Below are 25,896 nucleotides of genomic sequence, written 5' to 3'. Positions count from 1 at the left end.
GAGCGTGTGCAATGTACACCTCACCTGCCTCCTATCACAGCCACTGTGCAATCCAATCGTTGCCTTAGGACTCTATAAATATATATAAGTTACTCCGTCATGCATTTATATTCCCATGCGATGTTATAAGAGATTATGAAAAATCGGAGAGAAAATGGTAAGAGACAGCGGCAGAAGGATAGAGAGAGCAAAAGATGAAGGAGAGAAGAGAGAGAAGAGAGAGAGAAAGAGAAAGAGAAAAAAACCTAAGTTTTAATTTAATTGAAAAATCAGGAATAGTACACTAGAAATGTTTTCTAGTATCAAGGCATGCATGTCACCTCACTGCCAACAAATATTTTGAACTATTTCTGGTGGAGCTGATAAATGAATAATTGATATGTTATTTATCAATGAATTGAGAATAAGGAACAGCAATTACTGAGTCTTAGAAAAAAACTTTTGAATAGAAATTTCATTGAAATGTAAAAGAAACATAATAATTTACCAAAATGTGGTAAGAAATTCTTTTTTCATAGAAATAGAACGGTAGAGAAATATCGAGGGGAAAATAAATTCTTATCATATCAACAGAGAATTCAGCTATGACATAGTTGGAGGGATGAAAACTAAGGAATTTCATTATCATTAAATGAAATTAGAAGAACGCAGAATGACATAGACTGGTTACTTATATTAATTAGATTTCTTCAAAGGCCTTAAACATTTAAATTAATCAAAGTAGTGCACAATTTAAATTTCTTGACAGCAGCAGCAAAAACAACACTCATTGCAAAATTGCTCACGTAGAAGGTATTTGCTTATTGAAAGTTCTTAATTTAATTCTCGTTTCAGATTACATTTATTGTTTCATCCCGAAAATTCATTTTTCAGTCTGGAATTTGTTTCACTTTGCCATGTGTCAACTGGAGGTTTGTTTTCATAACGATAGCACGTAAGAAGAAATTAATAAGAATCCCGTCACGTTTTTAGCGTATGTTTTAATCGTGCACAACAACGTGCATAGCCAATCGTTCAAATAATAATTATAGAGGTTTAGGCGTCGTCTGTATTTCAGAAGGAAAATATATTAAAAAGTATTCAAAATACAAAGTATCCTTGACTTCCATTACTTTTCTTCAATGGAAAGGTTACAAAATAGCTTGTTTTGATGTTTTTCGTATTAAAGATAAAACTGTGCGTAGTCTTGCTTTCCAGCGTTCATTCTACATATTAAAGTCAAATTGTCGGAAGGAGAGTGAAGAGGTATAAAGACAGCTCTCTCTTCAGGAAATACAGAATAGCAAAGGGGCAGAAAGAAAGGTGGAAAGAAGTCAAAAATGCCGGGTTATCGCGGTATCATTTTTCTCCTCTCTGTCTAGTGCATCCTTTTTTTTGGCAGTTTTCAGAAAATATTTAATTTAAAGTTGCCCATAATAAATTAAATATCCGAGTAAAAATGACAGTGCTACTGATAACGTGCTTAAAAAATGCAATAAAAGTGTAGGCGAACGCTATTACGTAAGTTTGCAAGCACGGTGAAAAATGTAACATCATCACTTGGGTCCATGTGTTCGCGACTTGCAAATCAACCCATAAGTCACCCAAAACGGAAGAAATCTACTCAATTAAATTTCAAAAGGATATTATTAAATAATCATAAATTAGTTAAGGACATGTTCAGATGATTTTCACTTTTCACCGTGCCTTATACAATGGCAAATGAAGCGATGCATAATTTTTACATTAGGCTATGCTTTTAGGAGACCGAAAAGTGATAAGGTCAGGACATATTTTGATGACCAATGGAAAGTTCAGTAGATCAAAGATTTTCAAGAAAATTCTAGATTTGAAGTCTAAAAATCTTTTTACACTTATTCAATGCGTATTAGAAAATTTATCTCCTTCTGGTCGAACCTTCCGTTACTGTAGGGAGAAATGAACCTCAGTCGCGGTACCGTATCATTTGATCACAAATTCCAAGCCACCCGACATTTTTATTTATACGTTTAGCAGTTGAAAATGATTCTCCTAAAATTGTTGTTTTATATTTTAAACATTCATTTGACTAATACTAAGATCTAAATGTAGACATTAACTATGGTAACTGATATAATGGATTAATATTAGCCATAACTTCAAGTTAAATGCTAATTTATTGCGTATTCTTAAATTTAAACGAAATATTCATAGTAATACATTATTTACTAAATGTATCAAACATTAAGTATTATATTTAAATGTGAATTTTTGGTCACTACAGAATTTCATTAATCACTGATTGAATATGTCTTTAATTACTTGATAAATAAAAATAAATTATTTTCTATGGATAAATTATTCAGAGGAACTCATGAAAATTTTATTTTTTGATTAATCACCGAGTCATTTTTTTACTCTATTCGAAGCGGCGGGAACAATAGGCATATAATTACAGGGACCACTTATAGATTTAATGTTTATATATTGGAATAACTAGCGAACATATTTTCATTATGTTGAGACTGATGATGAACTATTGAAACGATTTCAGCATGACAAACATATAATTTATTTGAGTAGAATTCAATGAGGCCAGAATCTTGAATTTTATGAGAAGGAGATATTCCTTGTTGAAGAAGAGTGCGAAGTATGCAAAATGCATGCCTGTGCGTGTGTGTTTCGAATTAGTAGGATTTGGAAGTGCCTGGATGAATAATTTTAAAAGTTTTCCGAAAACATTTTTCGCTTGAACGCAGTTTTTATGAGAATTTTTCCGAATTTCATTATTACTTGCTCCATTGAAGAACATTCGACTTCAGCAGTGAGTAATAACTAATAGATCATCACAAAATTCCTTTGGGCTGTGATTAACAAGATACGATTCATAATCGTCTGTTTGGACAGGTGAATTTACAAATATGAAATTTTGTAGCGAAACCTGGATAATTCCTGAAAACCTGGATATAGGATCAACCGTTGTGAATAAAAGGCAGATGAAATAATTATAAATAATTTGTCATTTTGACGACTGGTTATTAGTCATTATTATACCTTAAAAGGATGATTTTTACATTCAGGGTGGATTAAAATTTAAGTATAAATGAAAAACCACTTGTAAGTTTACTTTAGTTCAACTTTAACAGCTGGAGATAGGCGAATAATCGAAAGCATTTCTAAAAAGGATTATAATAGTTTGAGTAAATTATGCTATGTTAATTAAACAAAATTTCCACTCAAAGAATTAATTATTAAATTCTCAAATTAATTCTTTTCCGTTTGCGATATTTAGCCCGAACAACAGGATTAATAGTTTCAGAGCTGATCAAAACTCGCTGAGCTCAGTCAAAGTTGTTACAAATTAATGCTAGTATTTTAATTAGAGAAAAATAGCTTCATTAAATTCAAGACTGAGATCGTAAACACTCTTCGGTGGAAAATATTTTCCTCAATCTCGAGATTTACAGTGGATAATCCAGGTTTTACAATTCACGGTGGTTCTGTGATATCTTCTCAGAATTTACTGAAAGAAATTTTCTCAGAAGATTCATTTAATTTTTGGCGAATGGAGTTTTGTGATTCGGGCCTTGATGAAGATGATGGCAGTGGTAAGGTAAAATTTTTTTTTTGGGTCTCCAGAAGCAACGCTTTTTTTTCAAGAAGTCATACAGAGCAATAGAGAGAGAAAGAGAGAGAGAGAGAGAGAGTAGACAGTTGCTGAACAGTGCAAGACAGAAGAGAATCGCACGATAGAGCGCTAGTAGCAATCTCCAACGGGTGAGTAAAGAGCCAAAAAATTATTGAGAATGAAAAGAAGAATCAAATTTCTCCGAGATAGCATACTTGGCTTTCTCTTTTTTTCAAAAACTTGCCTGACCTGATTTACCTTGTCGGTGTCAAGGCCTTTGGTCATGGCCCAGGTGGAGACCACGTAGTCCATGACCCTCTCCGACAGGGCTTTGGGCACCTCGTGGAGCTTCATGAACTCCCTCACGTTGTTAAGCATGTCGTGATACTTGGCCGTCGCGGACGTCATTTGCTGGATTATGGTGGTGACGTGTCCGAAGATAGTGGCGTAGAGAAGAGCTGCTCACGGTCAAGAGAAAAAGAAGAGAACGGGGAATGGTGGGGAGGGGAAGAGGTTGCGAGGAGAAAGTTTTTTTTTACATAGGTAGAGGCGCGACAAAAATAAAAGGAGGCGAGGAAGAAAGAAATAAATAGAGAGAGACAGATAGATAGATAGAGATAGAGAGAGGATCGGAGATAAACGGATAAGGAGAAGAAAAATAAGTGAGAAAAAAAAAGGTTGTGGGGATGGAGAAGTTGGGTACGAGGGGGGTGGGGCGTCGGGGGAAAGAAGGGAGAAAAGGAAAGAGAACGAGTGTGGTGAGACGGATGGGAAAAAAAGAGCATTGAGGTGAAGATAAAGATGACGACGCAACGAAGAAGGGAGACACCACGGAGGGGGAGAGCCGGGGGAGCCGGTGAAAGAGACGTGAGTGACACGCGGAAGGGAAACGGGGAGAATAAATGGACGATGGCGAGGACAGTTCGCGAAAGAGAAAAAAAACGGCGCAAAAAAGGAGAATTATCCAGTCGCAATGGATGAAATGGGAAAGATTCGTGCGAGGGGAGAGGCGAGGTGAAAAGCGGGAGTTTATATAACGGGGAATAACGCAATGTGACGCGCACGGATGTAATGACGACAAAGACGGAACATTCGAATTGAGAGGGGTTAAAAAGAGGGAGGAAGCACACACAGAAAGACATTGTGGAATAGAATTAAGATGGACAAAGATGGTAAGAAGTGGATACGAAATGGAAATGAAAGGAAATGTAGGGGTTGTCGAAGAAAAGGAAACAAAAGGTATACGTAGGTGGCAAAGAGAGTTGACATGCAAAATAATATTGACATAGGGAATGAAGCATGTAGTGAAGGCATCATAGGTTAGCACAAGAGAGGTGGAATCCAGGAAGAATCCAGGAATACCATGGAGGTTTGAATATTTGAAGATAAACAAGGAAAACCGGTTAAAGAATCCGTATTGATAATTGAGACACAGGACGTAGGCAAGGGTGTGAAGGAAAAAGTTGTGTTTGAAATAAGAAAAAGAGGGTATTTTTAAAAGAGACGAAGAGTTTGGTCAAGTTAAAATGAAAGTGAATAAGTAGCAAGAAAGAAAACGGTGTTTGTGAGAGAGAAAAATGAATGATCGAGAGGAAAGAAGTATTGTATATTTGATGCGGGGACGAGAGGAGAAATGAAATGAGACACGGAAGTTGGGGTGAAACGGTTTGAGTGAAAATGGCCGGGAGGTGGCGAAAAGAAAAATAGTTGAGAAACAGGTCGTCGATTAAGGAAATAAATAGAAGACGGTTAAGGTTCGGGTAGAGTAGAATTTTTGAGGAGAAATCAAGTAAGAGAAGTCAATCGATAGGAAGGGCACGTGAGACGTAGGCCGAGAGATTGCAGGAAAGAATTGGTAGGAATAAAAATGAGAGAGAAAGAGAGGTAAAGAGTGAGGAGGAAAATAAAGGAGGGAATTGGGGAGTGCGTGGAGTATATTGTGCAAGGCACGAGTGAATCGTCAGATGTGCAGAGAAGTAAAACGTGTGCGAGAGAGAGAGATAGAAGAGAGAAGGGAAAATGAGTCACACGACAGGGATATGACGTATGAGGACGGTGGTGGGAGGATTGATGAGAGCGGCGGGAGTGCGTGGGGGAAAGGGGAGGAGATCGTGCGGATGAGATTAATTAGAACACGGAAAACTTGGGCTTCTTTTGGTTTCATTCGAGGACCAGTCAAAAAAGAGTCGGATGCTCTTTTCTTCTAAAGATTGGTCGGGGTTCTCGCATGAAATCGAGAGCCCACCGTAAGGAAAATGAGCCGTGACAAATTAGTTTCAATCGCGACTCAAACGTGTTTTCCAGTCTGTACCCGTCAAGGAGGGTGTTATTTTTGGTTGCAGGTAGAATGGAAAACTGAACATTTTCTACTTTGAAATATAAAGAGAATATATTAGTTGCTCAATTGAACATTAGGGATATCTCGTAGCAATATACATAATTTACTAAATTAAATAAACATTCATAACCAAATGAGTTGCACCTGATGGTAAAAAATCATTATAATATAATAATGACCCCCGTTTTTGGAGCAAGATATTAAAAAGTATTAATTAACTGTTTGTTTAAAAAATTATATTTATTTTCCAAAAAGACAATTTACCCTCTGTATAACTTATTTACGAAGCCATGAATTGATGAAAGGAAGGTATTTTACTTCTATTTTATTCTATAAAAGAAATATTTTTATTAATTTGTTATAATTTGATAGCAAATTAACGCTCCAAATATGACAATGATCAAGCACTTTTGTCAATTGCTAATTCAGTATATTTTTGCTACTGGAACTTAATCCAGTGTCACCCGATAAGCGAATATAAAATAAAATCTTTAAGTTCCAATTATCATCATCACTCTGATCGCATTTTTTACTCTAAGAAAATATCACAGCTCGCGGTTCAACATGAAAAATATTTTTACTCGGGTGACTTTAACGCCCGACAAGGAACCAATATCACCCACCAGTGGTTGCACCAAAATTAATTTTCATACTGAGAATAAAATTGACAAATAATTACAAATTATCTGGAAAAAGGGCCGCCCGAAGTGTTTTGGCGCCCCGATAATGAATGGCAAGAGTGAATTGCTTATCGTTGATTCCACAACGATTTTCAATATCTGACCCGGGAATCATTCCAATGGATGAAAAAGCGTTGATGCAAAGAGGAACGGAGAACCTGCCCGCAGGAGGAAGACCTCCGGAGTTTTGATGTTTGTGACATCCTTGGCCAATCACAGGCAAAATTTCATCTTACCGTCATCCTTCTCCGTAAGGATGCAAATTTCGCATGATCATGCATTAGAAGAAATTGGTGGAACATGTTAAGCTTAAGTTGTGATAAGGGGAGGGAAAAATTATCGAGGGCACTCTTTATGCCCTTATTAAATGTGGTGACTTCTACAGGTACATATATGGTGAATTTTTTTACCGTTTACTTTCGTTTTGGCCAAAAACTGATAAGACAAAAATTCAGAAAATATTTTTAGGAAAAATGATTTACAAAAAACATCCACTGTTAAAAAATTAAAATCCTTAAGACTTTCCTCATTGTTTATCATCAATACATTGATCATTAAGACTGCCTTAGAGCCATATACCAAACTCCTTCAACAGGCCCGCCTCACAATGGGAAGTGACCCTTTCTTGTTCCACCATTGTCGTAGCTACGTAACCACAAGATGGAAACCGGAGTGTGATTGACCCATGAGGCTACAAACAGGAAAATTTTCGAAGTGACCCACTCTGGGGGTGAAAACCACCAAGATGTCAGTAGAAACATATCCCTTCATCCACGCGGAAGTCGCAAATGTTTTTGGAGGTTCACCATTGAACTTTTCGAGTTCGAATGACCTCGGGAAGGAATAGGGGCCACACGTCGGGCAGGTCCCTTTTCTCATCTTAAAACCACTTCAACGCGGCGTTATATGTATTTTACATCGTGTTTTCACAGCTCAAATGGACACGGGCAAAAATGCACACTAATCTCCCCCATCAAGAAGCTCACCCGCAATGATCATCATGCAGATGGTGAATATCTTCTCGTTGTCTGTCTCGGCTGCGACGTTGCCGAATCCCACGCTCGTCATGCACGTCATGGTGAAGTAGAGAGCGGTCACGTACATGGTCTTCCTCGACGGCCCGTTGATAAGTTCTGGGGCACCGCCCCCGGCCACAACGACGCCGCCTCCGCCGCCCCCGCCGCCACCGCCAACCCCGCCGCCCCCGAGGTGGCCGATGGCAATGTGACCCCCGAGGGCGGTGGAGGAGGAGGAGACGGCGGGGGCGGCGGCGGACGACCCCGCCGCCGCTGAGGCAACAATGGAGGAGGAGGAGGTAGTTTCGTTGGACCACACGTAAGAGTAAGGCGACTGTGTTACGTTGGCGAGTTTCCATAGCCACGAGTACTGTAGGCCGTTGTCGGCGTCCGAACGGCCTATGGAGTACCAGATACACGCTAGCCAATGCGCCACCAGCATGTAAAAGCACAACAACAAGATCAACATGGCGGCTCCGTATTCGAGGTACCGGTCCAGTTTGCGAACCACGCGTCCGAGGCGAAGGAGACGCACCACTTTCAGCGCACTGAACAGGCTCCCGATGCCCTGGAACAACAGCCGAGGAGGATGAGAATGGCACGAGGGGGAGGGAATGGGGGCATACACTATTTATTTTGGGGTCAGGGTCATAAAATGTGATGGGTTGATGGGGAAGGGAGAAGTGGGCATGAGGAGTGGAGGGTCTAATGTGTACTTTTATACAAATATGTATTCATATATATATATATATATATATATATCTTGAAGAATCTGCTATATATATATATATTATATATTTAAGGAAAAATGTATTCATAGTTCATTAAGGTTACTTTGGAGACGCTAACTAACAGCATTCGACAATTAACCTTCCACCTCATCACTCAAGACTCAATGCGTTTACATTTCAGGGGTAACAACTATAGGAGAATATTTTAAAGGACCTAATGCACTTTCTCATCCGCATTAGAAAATACAGATAAATAGTGCTCTCCAATGAACCAGCTTTCTATTTTAGTATGTTATGGGCCCGTTCTGAGTGAATGATTATAGGCATATCAAGACAGGCATTACGACCAAGGTGGGCCATGAATTTGAGCAAACACTACACATAAATATCCAGATATTGCAATAACAGCCTTGACGTTCCATTCTTTTTTCATGATCTACAGTTACACGGTTTTCTCTACCTCATTTACTTAATGACATTCACATACATATTCTAAGTATTACTTACGGAACCATTTAGCGACCTAATAGGAGATGTGTGAAACGATCTAGTCACGACACATATACAACAAATTTCGTTCCGTTCTCTCCTAAATGGTCTAAATAAAGATACTACATAAGTGACATTCAATTCTGTTAATTACACATGTACTTGAAACATAGATCACACAATCCTCAACGAGGACCATGCGCCCGCCCCTTCATTTCACCACAAAATATTTACTGGGTAACACTGTCAAAACAATGAAAAGACTCTCATCTACTTGACCAATCGTCTCAATGAAAACTCTTCAAAAAAGGCCAAGTAACACACCACATAGATAGGATACAAAAACAAACACGAGTAAATACAAATGCAAGGCCAGGCGCAAAGATAATTCCAATTGGCGCACATAGAAATTGACAACAGCACAGTCGGCAACATTTAACCAAAATAAAAAGATGCGTCTTTTATTTTCAAGTGAGTGGGAAGATTAATGACAATGAACTGCAGGAGCCAAACCAAGCGGTGGTCAAAGGACAACACCGCCTCTGGATTTATTATGGAAACTCTCCGCTCAGCAAATGACCAATGTTTACGACGCCAATTAACTCCGTGTGTGTTTGCCCTAGTGTGTAGGCATTATGCAGGGCCAAAACAGAAATGTACATCATTCCATTTCAACGAGCTTTCTCTTCTGTGTTTATTTAACTTTATTAAGCTCGTTTTATATATCCACAAAGCATACTTAGGTGTGCGGTTCAAATTTAGAGGAAATAAAAAGATTCCAGAAAGCCAAAAAAAAGGCGTCCGAACGTGAGTTTATTCCCTCCCAGTTCGTTTCATTCTGAAATTGAAATTCCCACCAGTGTTAACTTTTTACAACAATCATTAAGAAAAAAACACCGAACACTTAGAATGAACTGCATGCTTTTACACAAAGCATATATATATAGGGTTTACTAAATATATAAAGCCGTAATATTCCATAACAAAGAGGGGTGAAACGGGGGTACCATCGAATATGAAGTAGAAGTGGTATCTCTTAAAATATAACCACCAAAAAAGGAGAATGCTTTGGATTTGGACACAAGAGAGTTTCAATACAACAATAAAAACACGAAGCTTCCAAAAAATTTCCATTCAGTATATTTCGTTTCCCAATGATTCTAGCACATTCTATAGAACATTCAATTATAGGGAACAGATAAGATAGTGGCGGGTTATTCATGCGTAGTGCCACACACACAAGCATACACACAAAGAATTAACATTCAAAATATATAATGTTATATATATACATATATATGTATATATATATAGAGATATATATATATATATATATCATCATCAGTTGCCGTGCTATTATTCCTCTCCTTGCTTTCATTAGTGGCACCGAATTGCATAGAGATGTTTATTTGCTCAGTAACCAATCATTGTTTCGATAATTTTGAAGAAGAAAACATTCAAGAGCGTGGCTTATACAATTGCCGATGGATCTCACGCCTGTACATTGCGAAGAAATAATTAAACTCATGTAGGTGTACCTGAATTGTATTACACGCTTTACGCATGAGTTATATATATACACACATGTATACTTAACTGCGTTTTATAAACTCGACCATTTCCAAATTTTTTCCTCTACTGTGTCTCAGATGAATACTGTGAATGTCTTGTAGAATCCAGGGGATTGAGTATATGGAACTGAGTCTTTGAAGTTCTAGTGCAATCATGGTCTTAAATTTCTAATTAGACAAATAATTTGGATATCTTCCCGCGGTCGAAAACCCACTAAGGCCTTTGTTCGGGAAATTAAAGTGACAATCAAACGGCCCATCCTCAATCCCTACAGTTTCCTCGCTCCTTTTTTTTTTAAAAAAAACCTAGCACCTATAAAACGATAGGACCCTTTGATACTTAAGTTAAGAGTGAGAACGGGGGACTAATTAACATGGTAATAGACCTCGTTCTTTCTCTCGAGGGAAGTTTTAAAATTTTAAATGAGAGAAGACGAGCTCAGAGTGAGAGAGATAGTATATATAAAGCGGGATCAAAGGATTAGAGGGAATTTTTCACGGAAAGAGATAGAGAGAGAGAGAGACGGTTGGTGTTTTTGGTGAACGGTGTCATGTTGAGAGTGACATTCATGCTCCTCGACTGTGATTGACCATCGAGCCGCGGCCACAAATTTCGCCACACCGCACCTGTGGAACAACCCTGGGTCGAATGTGATGGAGAATGGTTCTTGAGGTTTAGAATTGGGTCCTGAAAAAAAGCGAGCTGTGGTGGGGGGAGGGTTGTGCCGGTCGGGTGGATTTTAGAGGAGAGGATAGGGGGGGGGAGGAGGGAGAAGGTGGGCGGATATCTTGTGGAGACTCGGTCACGCCTTACCCTGCAGGCAAAATCAGATGAGTGGTCTTCGAATGCGGCTCGGCATGCGAGTTTTTGGAGGGATGTTGGACAGCAGAGGATCCCGGGGGATGAACGAATGCGTCACGCGGTGGAAGGCACAAATGTGTCGGAGCTTTTAAGATGCCACGAAAAGTAAAGGAGGGAGTGGGGAGATGAGTCTTCACCGAGGCCGGATGAAGATTGATTCTCAGTGGGTCTGACCTTCGCCACCAAACCTGCTCGAAGATGCTTCAAGATGGGAGGAGGGTTCTGATTCTTATTCTCCGTTTCATACGAACAAGCGCTATCGCCGCCGTGACATGCATGCTCGTTGCACCGAAAAGGATTTTGATCAAATTTTACCGTGTACTTTGAAGTCAGTCATCAAAGAAGATCAAATCGCACCGAACTACACCAGATTTGTGCAATACGTAACCCACAGTTATGGAATATTTTTTCGTTTCGTAAATTTTTCACCGATTTGGTGAATAAATGTTTAATGGGTGTTACGTATTGATCCTCGTTTATCACAAATGCTCACGTCAGCCATTGCTGCCATTTTACGATATTTTCATTACGACGGCGGCGGTCTAAATGGTTTCAAATCAACCCTCGAATTAACAATGATTATTATTAGTTCATTATTTTTATTAGTGCCAATTTTAATTTAAAATACATTTACAGAAGAAAATATATTCTGCGTGTCTCGACGATTATTTAAAAAATACAAAGAACGGAGACACTTGTACTAAACTGCTCGCTTTATTTGTTGATGTTGATTATTTCATTGATAAAGGTTAAAAAAAGCGAAAAAAATGTTTTCATAGTTAACTAGCTGCCCATAAAAAATATTGTTTTGAAAGTTTTCCGAGCTGACCTCCGGTTCTGGCTGTCATTAAATGAGCCTAAAATTAGTTTAGAACATTAAAAACTTAGACAAATGAGTACTTATTTAAAAATCACTCATTTTGGTTCAACGTCATGAAGACAAAGAAATAAGTATGTGGTTTACTTATGTCGGTCACTCGAAAAAAATGGTGATTTCCCCGCCTTCTTGCGTGCTTGCAAAGGAGGAGAGATTTTATAAAAAATCATCATCTGGTGCACACTCAGGGGATGCCCGGAGATATTTCATCGCCGTAGAAAGCTGAGTCGCTCTCTTTCCCCGCAGAAATGACTGCGGGTGCGCTCTCGCCGAGGGAGAAAACATATCCTGGCATCAGGTAAAAAAGAAGAAAACTTCCGGGTTTATTTATTGCTCCGGTGCTCTCAAATTGAAGTCTCGACGGAAACGGACTCCCAAGAAATGACATGAATCTATTTCCATCGCGTAAAAAGAACCAGAGCGACATTTCACGACCTTCGGCCGCGTGACACGTCCAGTGTTTTTTTCGGGGATGCGAGAGGATACTTCTTCCACCCGAAGGAGACCCCAGGTGTTTCGGAAAAGGACAAGGCTTCCAGTATTTGAAGATGGGATTAGGGGAAGGAAAGAAAGAGTTTTGGAGGAGGGGAGTGAGAGGACCGAAGGCGGGTAGGATTTGGACTTATTTTCTTCGACGCGGCAACGATGGTGGCGGGCAAAGGGCAAGATGGTGGACCACGATGGGAGGGGATAGGCAGGCAGGGTGACGTCGTATTGGGGACCCCACAGGTGTGGCCAATGGTGGTTGAACCCTGTGGCCGCAGCTCGGGAAACATAGCAAGGCATCGGTATACGGTGCCTGACTTGTTGACCTCGATTGTTGTTCGAGACGTCGAGACGAACGAAAACAACAAACAAACACATTGCGATGCAGATGATGGAGATCCCGAGTCGGCTGTAGCACGATTGTATTTTTTTTGACATTTTTCTCCCAATCAGGGCACATCCGAGTCCAGGAAAATTTCTGTGGATCTTTCCAAAATATGTATTAAAACCAATTGGGAAAACAACACAGGCAGAAGGGTGGGTAGAAGGACATGAGTGAGTAAACAAAATATCGAATTTGCATTGCATTCGTTTCACACAAGTATTGCTGATTCACGTGGAGTCATAATAGGTATTTTAAATTGTTCGGCATATATGTGCACGAAACCAAATCCCGTGTTTCATGATCCCAAATGATGAACTGGAACCCAAAGTGGTGGATGTGAGTGAGAATAGCATTGAGCTATACGCTACAGTATTAATAACTGCCAGGCAATAGTGAGATATAATTAATTATCCGGTGCCAAATAGTTAACTACTTTGCATATTTTGATTAAAAACTAAATATATTATAAATATATATTGAAAATATATTTGTGCATTTTCCCCTTTCTTTCTAGTGGTTGCCAAAGTTTCACATCGCTGCCTGAGAAAGAATGTTTTACGTGTTGTAAAAACATTTTCAATTGCGTCTGCTGTGGATTTAACTCCAGTGATCATTCTCTCGAACTCTTGGCACACTTTTTTTTTAAACTTAAAAAAAAAATACTGCAGAATTGTGTATAGCGTGTTGTAGTGACACGCGGAAAAAAATGCGTGAGAGATTGATTTAGATTAAAAAATGGCGGTTGAATGGATTGGCACTGCAGTATATTTCTCATTCCCAGGAATGAGTGAGGCGATAAAAAAAATCAGGAGTTTTCCTTTTGTGACTTTACCAAAGTAATCGATGTAATTAGAAATGTATTTCGCCCGATTGCAAAGCCGTCCCGTGCACTCTCCCATCAAATGTCTCAAAAAATCGTATGAAGAAGCGGACTTCTGCCAAAGTGCGGTAATTCATACAAAAAAAGTAAAAAATTTTATCTCTTTAAAAATGGCCATCAACGGTATTATATTTGAAATGGCAATTTTTCATGCAGAGTCTCTTATAAATAAGTACAAAAAAATCATCACAGCGTCAATTGCTAAATCAAGCGTTGCATATTATGATAAAAATACAGCCGCATTTATATACTTTGCCCTTTGCATTAGGATTATTAAGTTCTCCTTCGTACAAGTTAGAAGCAATAATTAAAGAGAGATGTATCTGACTGAAAAATACCGTGATACCAACAACAGCATTCCAGTAAGCCACGTTCTGGAAAATAATCTGAAAATGTTTTGGAATTTTTTTTTTATCAAGGAAAGGAACTTGCAAGAAAAAAATTTAGAGATAATGGCAAGAAACTGATTCTGGCTCATGCAAATCAATTTTACTGAGTTGCGTGGAAAAACTTTTTAACGAAAGTAGTCAAAAATAAACGGTCATAATGAAACTAATGGAATACTCTGACATGACAAAAGACTCGAAGGGAGAAAGTACACTCAATTCAAAAAACAAGTGCTAAGCTTGAAAAACTGTCGGGCGGTTTACATTTTCGAAAACTCATTAAAATATTTGTGAAGGGCATATAAAATCTCGCAATGCAGTTTATATTGATGAAATAGAAATTTATAAAAATATCTATCTCCATCTCCTCTTGATTATTTACATTTAACTGTCTAGACAAACATATTGACAAATATGGATACCAACGATGCTACATATTTTGCATGCACGCACGACTACCGAGAGAAGAAAGCTTGCAGTGAATGCGTACCAGTACAATAAATGAAGGAGGTTCAAAAAGCAAAAGCTTACATATGCAACAGTAGTTGGGTACACTCAAAGCTGCATGCACATGCTCCACACCAATGAAATGCTATCGAACACACAACCATCGAGCAGTAAGCAAGCGATCGGCCATATTTCTACGATTACCAAGAGTGACAGTAGCTTACAAGACATTAATTAAGATAGAAAGCACATGTCAAATCTTGCTATGCTATAACATCATCGAACATAACAGCCATGTGAAAAAATTTAAGCATCTCTTGAGAGTATGTTCTATATATTTATATATATTATATATAAAAACTTTAACAGGAAACCTTTTCTGCTTAAACCGCGTGGTTGTGGCGCCACTAAAGTGGTTCTGGATGAAGTTCCCACCATGATGTCACTTCCGTTTACTTGCAGATATTTTTTGCACAAAGAAAAAGTTACCCTCTCTTTTTCGATGAGCCAAAAATTTTGCAAAAAAAATATGATTTACATGTTAACGCGCGATGGATTAAAATATGCGTACAAATCAAAATAATAACAAAATTAATTTTCTGTGTAAAAAAGTTTTAGGTCATACAACTGTTTGGGATGGAGGGGACACTCATTACCAATAATGTGCGTATTCGAACTAATGTGCTCTGGTATCAATGACTGGTATATTAAAAAAAAATAAACAAAGACGTGATCAGTGAGTAGCCTATGAAAGAGCAGTTATGCTCTCTGACGACAATAAAAAAATTTTAGTTGACATTTTATAGATGGTGTTATTGATCGTGTAAGCTACTGAGATAAGTATTAAAGCATACAGTTTAATGCTAAAAATAATACAGAATGGATCGACTATTTACTAAAATATCTCACTACCAGTCGAAAATAAATTAAGCCTAAAAAAACGAAAAACCTATGCTCGGATCAAGCAAACTGCGGGTCCTTTTGATTGTTTGAAGTTTTTTGCAGTACTGATCACTACTGTCAATGGAACTTCAATCGTATGTACAAGGTTACGTAAGGACACTTTTTTTTACAAGGTGAGACAGTGAATTTTCTACAAGAAGAGAACAAAAGTTTATTGTAAAGGTTTGTGCAACTACTCTAAAAAAATGGCTTTCGGTATTCAGAAACGCTCCGATTGTTTAATGCGTTTTAATGGATAATATAATATTTCACAAGTGTACCTATAATTTGGAAACGTAGCAATTGATTTCATAACGTTCAAGAAGCCGAGACTTCCTTTTTCTGCTTTGTAAGCAAGCGCTCCTCAATGGATGCATTTGAGTGCATAAAACATCTAAGCATTACTTTAAGTGAGTGTTTGGACCGTTCCTGATCACCGACCAATAGAGGCAACGAATTTGTGGGCTGGGTCAATCAATCAAATCCTGCGTGATAGGTGAAGAGGGCAAAAGAGGTGTACGCAATATATATATATATAAAAGAAACATTACTGGCCGTCAAAATGTAACGAGGCATAAATCATAGATACTTAAACAATACACAAAAAAGTGAAAACTTTCAAACTGTTAGGCAACAGAAAATAACGGTCATTTGAAATGAAAGAAATCAACATAACAACGCACTAATGGTGACCAAACGTATAGTTGTATTAATAAAAGAGAGAGATATATAAATATATATATTATAATATAGCAGTAAATAATGAGAGTATGTAAAAAAAGAGTATGAGGAAGTGACATCATCACTGACGCCACCACCCCCACCCCCCTTACGGCCTCTACTTACATTCTCGTCATAGTCGCCACCAGAGACACAACTACTTACATCTTCGTCGTGGTCGAAGGCGTTGAATACATCATAAGGCAGACACGAGAGGAGGTCAATGACAAACCAGGATTTTAAATAGTTCATACGGATGACGCGAGGGTCGGACACGACCTCGCCCCCCGCGCCAACGAACGTGGTGTGGAAATTGAGCACGATGTCTATGAAGAACACGACGTCGACTATCGAGTCCACCACTAACAGAGACACGTCTTCCGACGTCTTGTTCTTGAAGGCCACGTTGTAGGGCACCATTATCGCCGTGTAGAAGGTTAGGCAAAGAATGACCCAGTCCCAAATCGCCTTAAAGGCGCAGTAATGGAGGAGTATGTGAGGCGGGGTCTTGGGGGCTTCTTGACGATACTGCGGTAGCACGTCCGCACTCAAGCTCATCATCTGGAAGGGAAGAGAAGAGTTTTAAGATATTTTGCCGATGGAAACACCACGTATAAAAACATTGGCCATTTTAAAAATTAAGAGAAAGCAATCCATGATCGACAATTTCTCGTGCATGTTAATGTACAGAAGGAAGTTGACAAAAAATTTCAGGATAATCAATGTGACAAATGGTGATTTTAACATCCGTACTTAAAACCTGGGAGGATGATATCAAAGCAATCTATATTATTTTTTCTCACTGCATAGAATGTATTTTTTATTAATTAATTCCAATCGTGTAATTATTTCGTTTGTACCGGATGATTTGAAAAAATACAATGCATGACTTTCTTAGACGGAGAGGCAGCGCTATCTTGCCATGCGTCAAAATTAGCGCTGAACTCATGAAATTGTTATATCATTTTACTCGTTAATATAAAAATTAACATTTGAAAATTTTCCAGAAACTGGTTGCCAGCTCTTTATAGATGACAGTATTTTTAATCTGTAGCTACTATTACACGTGAAAACAAAAAGTAATAATGCCTTATCTAGCATTGATAAGACTTCCCCTCCTACTAATATTTTGGATAAAATTCAACTTTTTTATTGAAACGTACAAATCAGTTTAAATTAAAAATAATTGTACTCACCAAATACTTCAAAGCAACTGCAAAAAAATAGGCTTAAAAAGGTACAACAGAGGAGGATGAAAGCGAAGACTATTAGCAACTGTAAGTACGAGTATTACAACGACTTTGAGGTTGAACTTCATTTACTAAATTAGATTTCATCCATCAGTTATCTCCTTGCGCTAAAAATAGAACTAAGTTTTAACTGTCCAGATAAATGAGTAAAACGGAAAGCAATATTTTAAATATTAGCTTACATTTCTAAAGAATTTCAATTATGTTTTAAGTCGCTCACACAAGGGTAAAAATTTCACAAACCCGTTGATATCTGCGGCTACAGTAAGATTTTCTTATGTGCAAGGGATTCGCGAAGGCTAACCGACACTGCTGCGTCACATATTGAGCTGCGTTTGAGGCCCCTGAATATATATATCTTCGAAATAGAACGCTCTTCGGCGACGCACAAATATCTAAAAACTCTGATATAGATTTTCAAAAGATAAAAACACAAAGAAAGGGCACTCACATATGTAGCTTTAATGCTTCGACAGCACGGCCGTCATCATCAGAATCTGATGATGACGGCCGTTTGATCGAAACGTCAAAACTAAATTCGTGGCTCTCCTCTCTTTGTGTTCCTATGTTTTTAAACATCTATATCACAGAGACTCATGAATATATACGCATAACAGCGTGTATAGTTGCAATGGAACAAACACCAAGCCATTTCAAATTTATGCTTCAACACAGGAACTACGGCTTACATAAGCTAGCTTACTGAAACGGAATGCGTACTTAAGGGCGGAGGGCTCCAGTAAAATATTACGCATGACCTTTCAGACCAATTTAGTAATGGACACGATGGTTTTAGTGAACCTAATTTGACCACGCGAAGCCTCCGGTTCGTACTCCTGTCTCCTTCAAACCATTCGAACACCGCCAGCACTCCAACCGTTCGCTCTCCTGCATGGCCAACAGCCTCCCGGGGGTATTGGTGGAATTCCCCGGTCTATCAATCATGCGTGGGCAGGCGGCCGGGAGTAGGCGGCACTAACTCCCCTTTGATCGCACAACAAGCGCGCGCGTTGCGAGTTCATGTCTTCCTGGATGTTCGGGGGGAAGTGGGGGCGGAGGGTGGGAGAGGGCCGTGGGAGGCTAGTGCGGCGGTCCCTGGATTACCTGTTCTTGTTAATATATCTTTGAATGTCACATTAATTTGCAAAGTAATATTATGTAAAATATCTCCACCATGCATGAAAAACCTCAGAGAGGTGTGAACTCGAGGGCACTATAGGCGTATAAATACCGTAAAGAACATTAATACACCGTGTTTATGAATAAATATAAATAAATATATAGAAATAGATATATATATATATATATATATATATATATATATATATATATATATATATATATATATATATATATATATATATATATATATATACATTTACATTTATCCTACCCTTGGACTCCAACCTTGACGTAGTGGAAGGGCTTGTGCGTTCTCATGACCCCTATATGGCAGGAAAAATTATAATTTTTCCTGGCAGGCAATGAAAAAATAGATGAAATATATGGAAAATGCCTAAGGATTCAGAAAAAATTCAGTTATGGTTAGGCATAAACAGTATTACTTCTAACAGTTTTACGGGAACGAATTCGAATTCAGATAATAATTGAATGCAACTGAAGTGTAACGCCAGGTAAAAGTAAATAAAGCAAGGAAGGCGGTTGGGAACATATAATATAGGAGCATTAACCGGAAAGATAAGGGATGTGTATCTGCAGGCTGTTGAGAAAACCATGAGAAAAGAAAGGGTGTCGGGAACCATAGAAGAAAAACGGGAACGTATCAAAAAAGGGTTATCGTAAACCGCAATCGAAATTATAGATAAAGTAAATAGGAAAAGGATAAGAAAGTCATGTTACAGAAGAGATAACTAAGAAGCATGATAAGAGAAAAAAAAGCAAGAATGTAAACACAAGAGTTAAGTAGAAGGAAGTATAAAGGGTTCAGTAATTAACTAAGATGGGGAACTAACAAAACAAAAGAAGCGTGGCGGAAGATGAATTGCAAAAATATGGAATATTTTCAAAGGAAGGGAGAAATAGACTGACTATATATAATGGTGAAAGAATTATCATAAAATAAGAAGGGAAAACCCGTGCACACTATTAGACATACGGCAGGGAAATTACTGATCGAACAAAAAAATTGAAGGGAAAAGGCATGGATATTAGGCAAGCAAGTTTAGATATGTGAAATCGATGTGGATAGCTTAGGGCCAGACTTAGTTGATGTCTTGATAGAAAGGGCATTGAGGGAATAACAATAAAATGAGACCGTGGGGGTAGGTAACATTCCCGCGGGATTAGTTAAGGATTAAGGAAATCGTGGAGGGAAGAGCTTTTATGGACTAATTTGTGGCATTTATGAGGGAGGAATTCAGCCGGTAGATTTTGTCAGATTTGTGTTAGAACCTACTCAAAAAAAGGGAAAGTGAATTTTATATGTGAGTACCACTGAACAACAGCTTCAGTGGTACTAAGGATAATCAATGAGAGGTTGGGGAAGAGGGAAAATAATTACAATGGTGACGATACATTTGGGTTTAGGAAGGAGAGAGACACGCGTGATACCATAACAGTAATGAGATCAATAATAGATTGGCACAAGGAGTACAATCAGGATGCATTTGCTTGTTTCGCAGATTTTGGGAAGGCATTCAATAGATTGAATTGGGTAGATAAAATTAATACTTATATCGCAGAAAATACGAGGAGTGGATATGCCATTCCCTAATTCCTCAATCCTCAATTCCACTCATAGGAGTGGAATTGAGAGATCGGCGACTTATCAACACTCTGTAAGACGTCGCAGGTGAGAGTGGCGGATGGAGAGTCGAATTGGGCAGTGATAGGAAGAGGGGCTAAACAATGGCGACATCTATCACCCACGTGTTTCAACGTGCATGTGGAGGAAATTATAGGCATGGGAGAAATGGAGCTACGAATGAAATTCAGTGGACAGTTGATTAAGTCAGACTTACGGAGGATCAAGCTTTAATTTTCCAGTCAGAAAAGCTGTTTTCAGCATTACTCAGTACAATAGATTAGGAAGTTAGTGCGATAGGTATGAGAGGGGAATAAAAGCAAAGAAAAAAAGTGTTATGTAGTTTTTGAGAAAGCGGACAGCTAAAATAATATTAAAATAGTCCAAGAGAGCAGGTGGAGCAATTTAAATATCTATTAATTGTTTTGAACAAAAATAGTTACCAATATTAGAATATATATATATATATATATATATATATATATATATATATATATATATATATATATATATATATATACACACACACACACACACACACACACATATATATATATATATATATATATATATATATATATATATATATATATATATATGTGTGTAAAAAGAAGAATTACGTTAGGTAAAGAAGCTTTCATAAAGAGAAGGGAATTGGTGAGAGGAACGTTTGGTAAGTATGTTCAGTAAAGGCTCTTAAGAACTTTGAAATGGAGCGAGGTTTTGTACGGCGAGGAATCATGGCCTTTGATGCAAGACGATTGACGTAGTTTGGAAGTTTTTGAAATGTAGGTGTGGAGAAGGATCGTGAAGTAGACAGAAAGAGAAACAAACGAGGAAGTGCTTGGCATGGTGGGAGAGGTGATGGTATTGTTGGGAGAAATGCACAGAAGGCAGCGTTTTGATGGGATGTTTGAAACTGTGATGGGAGGGGGGAGAACGTTACGCAAGCGTTGAAGGGGTAGAAATAGAATGATGGGCATGTTGGACGGAATGAAGGTGTTACAAAAGTACATATAAACACATATTATTATTAGGTAATCTACAGGTTAAGGTTGGTTTTGGATGGGCACAACTACTTAATAAATATTTTATTTCCCCTAATGAAACACAACCCAACATCCCACTCTGCAACAAATCTCTCTTCATCTCTGTGTACTTCCTTCCTCCCTTCATCCCGTCCAAAATCCCTATCCTATTCCTGCCCTTTCCTCATTTGCCTAGAATTCTCCCCTCTATTACAGTTTTCAACATCACACTGCCGATCAATATACTTTTCATCCAATTTTCCATCCAAGTCCTTTAAATGACCTTATATCCTATCGACTCCATCCTCCTTATGATTGCTTGGTGGCATGTACACCTGAACAATCACCAAGTTTTTCAGTCATATTTTTATCTCCAGTAGTAATATTCTATATGTTGACTACGCTTCTTCCAATCCCTTTATTAAATATTATGGTAACCCCTCGTTGGCTCTCGTCTCCGCCAACGCATATTATTCTATAGCTATCACTCTAGTAACCCCCTCCATCCTTTCATCTCACCTCGCATAGACCTGTATTAGTATATGTGTCCATCTCACCTCGCATATATCTGTACTTCCTCTTCCCATCTCTCGCTTAATATTCTCTAATTTTCCTGCCCTCAACATTGTTCTAAGATTCCAAGCTCCTAATAAAGCTAATTTGGTGTTCTTCTTCTGCATTTTCTGTGCTTCTGCTGTCGGTTTTCCTTTGCAAGGTTTTCGTGAAATGACGACCGCGGAAACCTTGCCTCTCCCGCTGCCGGGCAAGACACACGGCCTATTTGGCCGAGACCCGTAGTTGCCAGGACTGATATTCTCCATACTGTCCATCATAAAAGTCTCGGGGATAATAATTGACTTGGTTTCCCGTTGCCTTTCTCAATAATATTTTTAACGTGACATCATCTCTTAATAGCTACTCCTTTGGGGTCAGACGCCTTTGCAGCCGCCTCACTGAAGAACAGACGCTGCGTGGACCTTTCGTCTTTCTCCTAGCCTTCGACTTATCAGGCATGGGTGACCTACTCAGGAGAAATCATCATTGCTCCAGCACTCATCACAGCTCTAAGGGTCATCGGAACGCACAATCCCTTCCACCAAGTCAAAGATGTAGTCTATGGGAGGGATATATATGTATATATATATATATATATATATATATATATATATATATATATATATATATATATATGTATATGTATGAAACGTAACAATGTTTAATTTTTTTGACCAAGTGAGTGCTTGCAATCAATCTGTGAACATCTACTTAAAACTCTGAATACTTGCGTAGGGGATATGTATCTGCACCGTGAATATTGCTGATTTCTTAATTAAACTTCTTAATAGGCGGGTAGTGTTAGTTATCATCCCTATAGGGTAATAATTTTTCATTCAATCGAATATATACCTGGAACATGGGAGGGCCTGTCTTGTAAATTTAGGGGTTTATACTGCTCTTTAAACTGCTATATTTATTGTACTCTAAAATTGTGTATGAATTTCATATAATCTACCAGCCAGAAGGTTTGAAAATATCAACAAAAAAATTATGACAAATAATTAATATTTTAACAATGAATGCATGTCATATTCCTTTGCACATCATGACATAAATCAAAAATATAATTTGACTTCTTTCGTTTGATAAAATGACTCTTCTTAATACCATTAATCAATATTTTCCACTTAGTTTTTATGCGGAAATATATGATAGCAATATAATTATCTTGGCTGCGTAGGTTTTTGCGGCGGTGGTTTGAAGTACTCTGCATTGTCGGGTTTCACCGCGTCGTTGTTTGATTCAGACAACAGTTTCGCCGAAGTTGCATTCGGCGTCTTCAGGTCGAAGAAGATGACCTGAAGACGCCGAATGCAACTTCGGCGAAACTGTTGTCTGAATCAAACAACGACGCGGTGAAACCCGACAATGCAGAGTACTTCATATAATTATCTTTTTCATATCATGCTGACGATGAAACTTTTGAAACGACGAACAATAATGAATAACTTTTCTACTTCACGGGAGGAATTTATTGCAGTTAGCACAAACCTAAGCCATGTACGGCCCTAGTATACATGCGAATGGTGCTGAGGGAGAGGGCTCACGGAAGCTATCACTCCTCGATTTTTCCCAAATTTTCAGCCAAAATCACGAACACAGATGGTAGTTTCTTTGTGCACGCATATTTGCCGGAGCAGGAAAACTCGATGTAACAGGCAAGGAGAAAACTAGTATGAATACATTATCATTGATAATTATTTCAGTAGCTACTTTAAAACGGAGAGCTTAGCGAATAGTAAATACGATAAGGTTAGGAAAAGTCAACTTTTGGCGTAATTTCGCGTCTGCTGGTCAAAACCGCTTCGAAAATCGCTCTCTCATTAACCATAGATGATCATAGACACGCTAATTATGAACTTCAGCCTAGAACAGCCCAGTTTTCTACCTTTACTGCGCATTCTAACTGTTAGTGGCATCGTGAGCAAGATTTTAGTGGCTACAATATTACAATACGTTAGGAAATAAGTCTATTGTGTTTTTTTTAAGAAGATTCTAAGACTCATCTCGTTGTACACCTATGCCTCGTGTCAACTTAATACAGATTTTCTTGAGTCCATCACATCGTTCTGCTATGTAGATTTCAAAATGGTCTTCACGAGTAAAGACACATTATGTGTGTTGTTACGCGATGTTACCCGGGAGGTCTTTGATGTTAAAATAGAATAGCCCCTACTTCTGGACTTATTTCTGCTTGATTGACAATTATCTCTGAGAAATTGATTTAAATTGAGAAATTTTCATGAAAATCAGCACTTGAGAGAGCACTTGACTATGATTATGATCAGAGCAGCTTAGCCAATGAAGGAGATATACGGTAGAATGTTGTATTGACTGAATCCGAAAATTGTATCCGACGGCTTTCAAAACATTGGTGGGACTGAATAGTGTTTTTGGCAAGAATACGATTGGCCTACCAATTGTTCTGATTTTTTAAACCAGTGCATACGGTTGAGTAAAATGCATACACACACACGATGCGCGAACAAATTTGCTACGCCAGGCTTTCAATTTGTCGGTAGTCAATTTGCAATTCATTCTCGCAGGCGCCCACCCTTTCTATCCACGTAGAACGCGGACGAGTTTATTTCCATCCGGATACTAGGGAGGGCTGGATATTAATGCTTGACCCTGTCTAGATCGGCAAACCCTAAACTTAAGTAAATCACCTCCACGATAAATATTATGAGTAATTTCGCGTTCAGACATTTCATGATATTTTCGTCTTTCTAAAGAGAAACTCGATCAAAGGAAAGCGAAAGTATAAAAATATTTTTTTTCACTAGCCTTGAAGGATATTTTTTTTGGGAAAACCCCCAAGAAATGTTTAATGGGGACACGTTCCCTCCATCGAGGACACCCGTGGATTCAAATAATACCTTATCCAAACATGATAGGATTTTTTTTCTTGCGATCTCTTTTCGTCCTCCCCTCGTGTGTTACGGCTCATTTTACTCCGTAATATGAATCACCCGCCACGCCGGTCTCGGGTTTTGTACCCGGGACGTTTCGATCAATAGACAAATACGCCCCACCCACTAGGCTACCGTGGTAAGTTCACTGCAGTGACAGTCAAAATCGTCCTTCCGCGCGCCCTCTGAGAGTCTCCACGGGAGAGAGAGAGAGTGGGATGTGGCGGCGCGTGCCCATCATCAAACGCAGACCGCCGATCGCGGATTCGCCGCGTTTCCCGCCGCAAATTCATCGACCACCCACGGGGGCCCCAACCCCCCTCTCCCCCCGGACCTCTGCCCAAGTCCTCCGTATTCCCCCTTGCCTCCTCGCCCTCACGTCGTGCGGCCGGTCGAAATGCGCGACATTTTTTCCACTCGCTCGTCCGCGTGCGTAACGATTTCCGATAGGAGTTTTTAGACATATGTTCTCTTTTTCCTCTCTCCTTCCCCTATTTGAGGGAAGGGAGGAGAAATAAAAAAATAAATATGAGGGCTATTAAAGTTATTCTTTTGACTTCTGTCGATATGTCGGTGCCCCGAGAAGAAATAATGACCAACGAGACTGAGGAAGACGGCGGCGTTGGTAAACGGGGGGGGGGGGGGGGAGGGAGATGTTTCCCATTCGATGAGGTATTAGATTTGTTTTCTCGGGCGTTCTACCAAAACTCTGACGCCATAAAAGTGATTTGTTGTTTAATAACCTGTCACGGTAGCAAGCTAGGAATTGAAAAAATAATCGACACCCTGAGTCATTCCAAGAGTGAGCTAATTTCTGCTTGCTAAAGAACTGTAGGTTCTGTCGCGCTTCTGGGTGACACAGACGATTAAAAACAGGTAATTTCACTATTTTTGACAGGTAGTTGATTGGGACGAACGGAGGGTTTTGGTTAAGTATCCTCATCAGAATTACTTTAGGGAAGCTTCCCACCGGATTAGTGAGGCTAGT

The 25,896-nt window shown here is 38.8% G+C and overlaps 1 protein-coding gene across 9 annotated transcripts in view; it reads right to left on the bottom strand.

The window, feature by feature from the left end:
* The window catches only part of eag (ether a go-go), a 604,077-nt gene that overhangs the window by 20,214 nt on the left and 557,967 nt on the right, over positions 1–25,896 (bottom strand). For 2 of the 9 annotated variants that reach the window (XM_071584540.1, XM_071584542.1), the window contains exons 8-11: positions 16,523–16,957; positions 7,591–8,188; positions 3,836–4,044; positions 25–72 (exon numbers count right to left, since the gene is read on the bottom strand). In XM_071584540.1, coding sequence (XP_071440641.1) covers positions 25–72; positions 3,836–4,044; positions 7,591–8,188; positions 16,523–16,957 — 1,290 coding nt within the window. The remainder of the gene's footprint in view (positions 1–24; positions 73–3,835; positions 4,045–7,590; positions 8,189–16,522; positions 16,958–25,896) is intronic. The other 7 variants (XM_071584543.1, XM_071584546.1, XM_071584547.1 and 4 more) reach the window with 5 other exon arrangements.

Source organism: Hetaerina americana, unplaced genomic scaffold, assembly GCF_022747635.1.
Source record: "Hetaerina americana unplaced genomic scaffold, ioHetAmer1.1.p SCAF_2, whole genome shotgun sequence".
Lineage (NCBI taxonomy): Eukaryota > Metazoa > Arthropoda > Insecta > Odonata > Calopterygidae > Hetaerina > Hetaerina americana.
The sequence above is the reverse complement of the archived record's forward strand: the minus strand, read 5'-3'. Positions and strand labels throughout refer to the sequence as shown.